General features: G+C 40.6%; 1 protein-coding gene across 1 annotated transcript in view; it reads right to left on the bottom strand.

Moving 5' to 3' along the window:
- Positions 1-1,560: 1,560 nt before the first annotated feature.
- The window catches only part of DNAJB6 (DnaJ heat shock protein family (Hsp40) member B6), a 62,171-nt gene continuing 57,705 nt past the window's right edge, over positions 1,561-6,026 (bottom strand). Inside the window, exon 10 of the mRNA XM_068934283.1 lies at positions 1,561-3,169. Within this exon, the coding sequence (XP_068790384.1) occupies positions 3,087-3,169 (83 nt within the window). The 3' untranslated portion in view covers positions 1,561-3,086. The remainder of the gene's footprint in view (positions 3,170-6,026) is intronic.

Below are 6,026 nucleotides of genomic sequence, written 5' to 3'. Positions count from 1 at the left end.
AAAAGAGATCTTCTTTCCTCTCTCTCTCTCTAAAGATGATGATACAAAAACGCTGGCTTGAAAACACTGGTGGTCACTGAACCTGGATGCCTGCTCTGTAAAGAATCATTTGGCAATACGTTATATAAATTGTATTAGATCTATATTTAAACTAGCTCTGTTTCCGACCTTAGCTCTTCTATGAAAGTCTTGCAGCACGGTCAGGAAACCTTTTCTAACTGTTGTGATACATTTATTCACAGCCACTCTTGGGCCAACAGTATCTTTTGTCAGTTGTGGTGTCTCACACGCATCTGCAATTTTTCCTGCTCCAGCGCATATTTGAAATAACCACACCATGACGCAGCCTTCCCCTTTAGCAGATGGACACACTGGGATACAGAGACCTGCTCTATGTGCCTGCTCACATACACATGGCAGATATGGCACTGTGTTGAGGCTGCCTTGCAAGCAACATAGCCACACAGGCATGTTACTATGACCCGCGGTGACAACCCTGCTCCACAGTACTTGATTAGACAGTTGCTTTCCAGTTAAAACCCAGAAGTAATGAGGTTGAAGGAAGGAATTAAGCCCAATGGCCACATCTGGAATTTCAGGGTAAGCATGGGCAGATATTATAGTTACATAAAAGATTTTGTCCATGACTTCCTCCTCTGGGGACTCTGCATTTCCCAGAAGTTTCACCAAGAGGAAGTGTTGGGTGTAAGTCCACAGCTGCATGTACATGGACACCTTTTGGGTTAGGTAAGGATGCCCCTGGTGACTGGGGTTTCAAAGGGTTGGGTTGCTGTTGACAGGAGTAGGTTGTACTTTTGGACTGAGGTGCTTGTATCAGGTACAGACCATCTGAGCTACCATTTCTGTAGGTTCTTCTTGGATATGGCCCTCACTCTCAACAGGGGCACGCTTGCATCATTGCATCATAGACTGTACTGCAGCATACTTCATTTCCCACTCCCTAGGCCTAGGACTAATAAAATACTCAAGGCTCCTAACTAATTAAGGCACTGTTTTCCTTCTTCAAACCTAATACAAGGCTCAGAGCCAAAAAAATATTTATGTACCCAAAACCAGGTCTGCTCTAACTCTCCAAGGCACATTCCTGATACGGAGCCACTGTGTCCTCAGGCTGCTCAGAGCACGGGGATGGTCCTGCAGAGACCAGCCCGAAGCTAGTCTTGCTTCTCCCTTCCTCCACGTCGCCTGCTTTTCCAAAGGATGCAAAAACTTCTCCCAGAATACAGGTGGGGTGCTGCAGGGGATACAATTCAGTGCTGTGCACTACCCAGTGTGAACGTCCCATGTATGGCTATTGCAAAAGCTGTGTGTGATTTCTGTGCAACTACGATGATGTTTCTGGCCAGAACGAACCCTAGTTCTGCAGCATGGGGAACGTATCGACCTGCTTGTGGGCTTAGCAAAAGGAACAACTCTGTATACTTGTGGGCATTTTCTGAATGTGGGCTCTCCCCCTTGTGCTGAAGCCTAAATTTTACTTGAAACACGTACAATTGATGCCAGCTGTGGTTCTACAGTACAGTGCAAAAAGACAAAGTATAAAGGAGAATTTTCTTTATTTTTAAATATTAGTAACACTGCACAAAACAAAAAAGTGGTACTTAAGTGACGGAAAACCAGTACTCAGTCTTATTTCATATTAACCATAATTTAAATACCCTAACAGAGCTCATGTAAGGTTATATGTTTGCCTAAGGTTACATGACGTAACGTAAGCACGAGAAGCTAAACCATTCAAATACCACAGACACCAGAATTCTTTGTATCGAACCATGCTAGAAAGCAGACTTGATTTTCGTTTAGCTTCTTCCTTACATCATTATGTGCTTTGCTACATTTTTTTTTTTTAAACATTAGGATGAGTGAGTTTCTCCAGGAACTGTGGACTTTCAATATTGCCAGGTTTAAGTCTGTTACATCAACAACATATTGGCAAGAGGAAAAAAGACAAAAGAAACAAAACAAAACAACAGACTGATAACTTCTACTGGGAGGTTAAAAAGAGGAAGCAACATACTGACAAGAAACATGCAGGTAAATGCGTACGGCAACAGAAGGACTTGATACAAACCACATGGTTAAAAGAAGCAATGTATCATGCACATGAGACAATTATGGGAAGCAAGGAAGTAATCTTGCCAGAAAATATGTACTACTTTGAAACTGAAGAAATATTTTCAAACTAAAAAAATTAGTCCTGCAATTAAACCAATGTAAAATACTTTCATACATAAAGGTGCAAGTTCTTTGCAGAAACAACTTGATAAAATCTTAAACGGATCCTGAAAAAATGCTCATTATCTAAAATCTACTCAGCAGAAACAAAGAGCAGTTTTAAAGTAGCACTTAGATCATTTGTCTCTAGTTTCTGAAAATAAAATTTTAAAATAAGGAATGATTTCACTAAATGATTCATTGGGAGTCAACTATGTTTAAAGAAATCAGTAGGAGGGCTTACCGGAGACTGTCATCATCCTAGCTTTCTTAAAATTAGAGGATATAACTTCATGATACAATTTAAAATGAAGGAACATTTTAATAAGAGGGACAAACCTTTGCTGCCCAACTTGGGAAAAAACTGTAACGTATAAAGTTTGCATAAATTACTGTAAAAGAGCTAATGTCTCAATCCTACTCCCAGTGCCTTGAGCGAATAGGATTGAGGTTTAACTCTTCTTTCAACAGTCCTGATGATGCTAGAGTGACTGAACAAACAGGCATTTTCACATCCCTTGAGATCCAAGAAAGCAAACACACACTAGACTACGGTAGTTTTAGTCCCAGGGAAGGAAGAGGTAAGAAATTCTGTAAAGCTTTCCAATCTTCAAACATAACACACTTCTAACCAAGATCAGCCTCGCTCAAATTCCCCAACCTGACTGGCAAGAAAGCCACTCCGTGAAACTAAAAAGAATAATATAGTGCAATTTTAGTACAGTTTTAAACACGAGTCACTTCCTTACTAGCAATGTGAACAATCAAAAAATATACACAAAGGAGGTGTGCTCAAATGTAACGTAAGTTGGCATTATTATAAAGGTATTGGCATGGCAGAGAAGTCCATTTTAGTAACTCCCTTTGGTTGACTTCTTCTTCTTCTGTTCCTCTCTCTGCTTCTGCTTCCTCCTCTTGCTGCCTTCTTTGTGTCCTGAGGAAACATGGCTTGTAAAACACTGTTCACAGCATTCATGGACTTTTCCTCTATAAAAAGCACATGTTCTCTGAATGGTATAAGGAAGATTAAGAAAAGGTCGAATCTGCTTTTTTTTTTTTTTTTTTTTTTTTTTTTAAAGATTAGTTCTACTAAATCCCTTATGACTATAGGATAGAAAGAAAACATTTTACAAATCTTTGAAGTCTGAAAAGACCTAGGGAACTTTCAAAAGACTTCAAAGCCATTCAGGAAAAGCTTTAAAAATTAGAGCACATGCAAAACTGGAGTACTTTCAAAAGGAAGCAATAAGACTTGTATGTATACAGCAGGAGCTATTTAAGTACTGGCGTTTCCTGCTCATAGTAGTCCAAGTTACCATGATATTTGCATTCCCATGTTAAGAATAGGGAAATGCAGAGACTCCTGAGTAAATAAGAAGGTGCTCAGTGTTTAACAATAAGCACTTTATATGCAGGTCTTTCGCCTGCTCACGCTGAGGTACGCACCCCAGGTTATATCCTTCTGCAACTCCTACGTCGCATGGAAGTACTAAATTCAGGTAATAATTTATTGCTAGTGATTCATGTCACAGTAGGACCTGCTTCTGCATTTTAGTGCCAACAGTAAAACTAAGAGGGAAAAATGAAGGCCTATGAGATCTAAGGATTACGATACCAGTGTTATAAAGTCCCTGTGGGGCTTCAGCCTGCTCCGAATCAGACCTCCTCCCACAGCAGCTATGCCCCCCTCAGAATCACAGTACTTCAGCTTACATTTAAGACATTGGGAGAACCATGGATTTAAATTTAGTCCTTGGGCTAAATTTATGTCAGACATTAGCAAAAGCTTGTGCATTGGAGGAAGTACACTCCCTTGTAGCACAGGAAAACTGTTCCTAGGTTATCGTTCTAGCTCCTACGCTGTATCAACAGCATTACTTCACATCATCTGAGTCAAGAATCAGGACATTTATTTAGCAATTCTGCTATGAGTGATTAGCCTGCGCAAAATTAGAGTGGAAACCAGTTTTATTGTTTAAGGAAGAGAAAGACTGGCAGCATTCTGATGGTAATTTGCAGACCTGCTGACGACACTCTTTGCATGCCCTGCATCCTACCACCCTGCTGAGATACCCTTCTGTCCTAGAGGGACATCACAGCTACATTTCCTAAGAGTCCCATCCATGAAAGTAAGCCCCTCTGTCACCGGTACACTGGCAAAACCAGGATTCCTTGACATGTGGTTCACTGCATTAAAAGATGCTGTAAGGGACATATCCTAGAAGGGCTCTGACACCTCTCTGCTTTTCCACAGAGGCCAGTGCAGGAGGAGGAGGAGGCGGCACGCCGACTCTTGAGAATTAGTTTTTCCAGGGATGTTATTCAAAGGAGTCTTCCCTTTATTGGGGGAAAAGGGCAGCATCGTATCGCTGATCAGAACTAGTCTATGTAATAACTATGAACTATTTATGGAAATGTTTGGAAAAGGATCATTAAAACCTAGCAAGTTATTAGCTTCATCATTTTCTCATTTTTCATTCTCAAAACACTGTCAGTATTTCTAAAAGGTTTCCACATACAGGCACGATTGCTTTTGACACTGCTATTTTATAACCTACCCCCCCCCCCACACACACCCTTTTTTTTTTTTAAACAACAATCCATTTTCTTTTCTTTGACTATTTGAAAGCAATTCTAACAACCCTTCCTTAAAAATACTGTAAATAAGCCAAAGTGAATTATGACTTGAAATAAATGTCATATAACTCATTGTGTTATAAATGAAACAACTCAAATGTTAAAATAATGTGGTAAGAAGATATTCAGGCATTTGACAACATGGTCTCTTACTAGCCTCTGGAACGATAAGGGTAAAAAGCGGAAATCTTTCAAGTGTTATCACTGACACACAGAAACAGATTGGCCAAAGTAGGAGATAACACACAAATACAGAGTATTCCTCAAGAGAAAACTGCCAGGTTGTTTCTGTTTCCAGGCTGCTGTGATAAATAACTTCACTCGTAACCGTTTCCCTTTCTACCCTCACCTAAAAAGGATGGACAGGTCTAACTCTGTCAGTCTGCTGGCTCTGCTGATGCTATGCTGAATGAGTGCAGCTGAAAACCTGATCTGAAGAGCAGCTCCTAACAAAAACTAAATTCACACACCAAAGACGTAACCCATCAATGGGTATTTCACTTGCATGCTTCAACCAGCACTCATTAGAAGCACATCTGAGGTTAGAAGGCTAGCCTCAAAGTCACAAGAGAACAAATCTGAATTAGAAAGCAGCAACTCCATTACTGCTTGGTTAATCTGTCATAAACCCGTGTTGCGGTGACTTGCCAGCATCATGAAGCAGTCATGAAAACCTCCCATTTTTAGTGCCTGGCTGAACGGGCTTCAGCCAAACAGTTGTGGCCTTCCACCCGTAGAAGGGATTGTTATCCATCTAAATACTAGAAATACACTACATTACCATAAAGAGGCTCAGGGAAGGGTGGAAGGAGCACTTCCCAGAGCTTTGCTGTTTGGAAACCAGATTTAGTCAAATGCAAATAGACATCAGCCTAACTTGGTATGTTCTTGCTTTTGTTAGCTGCCAGGAACAGAGATGGATGAAGCAAGAACCAGCACCATTTGGAACTACACCTGTTTTACAACCTGGAGAGTTCTTGTGTAAAATAAACAGCATCTGCTGACCTGCTGACCTATTCATTCCCCTCCCTTCTATTCCAGAAGAAAGATAAACAGCATAGAAGCTCTTTTTTTTTTTTTTTTTTTTTGGGGGGGGGGGGGGGAACACACTTTAAAGATTTTCCTTCTGACTTTTTGTTTCTCTGCCTCATCTG

Source organism: Struthio camelus, chromosome 2, assembly GCF_040807025.1.
Source record: "Struthio camelus isolate bStrCam1 chromosome 2, bStrCam1.hap1, whole genome shotgun sequence".
In the NCBI taxonomy this organism is placed as follows: Eukaryota; Metazoa; Chordata; class Aves; order Struthioniformes; family Struthionidae; genus Struthio; species Struthio camelus.
This window is presented reverse-complemented; position numbering and strand designations above follow the sequence as displayed.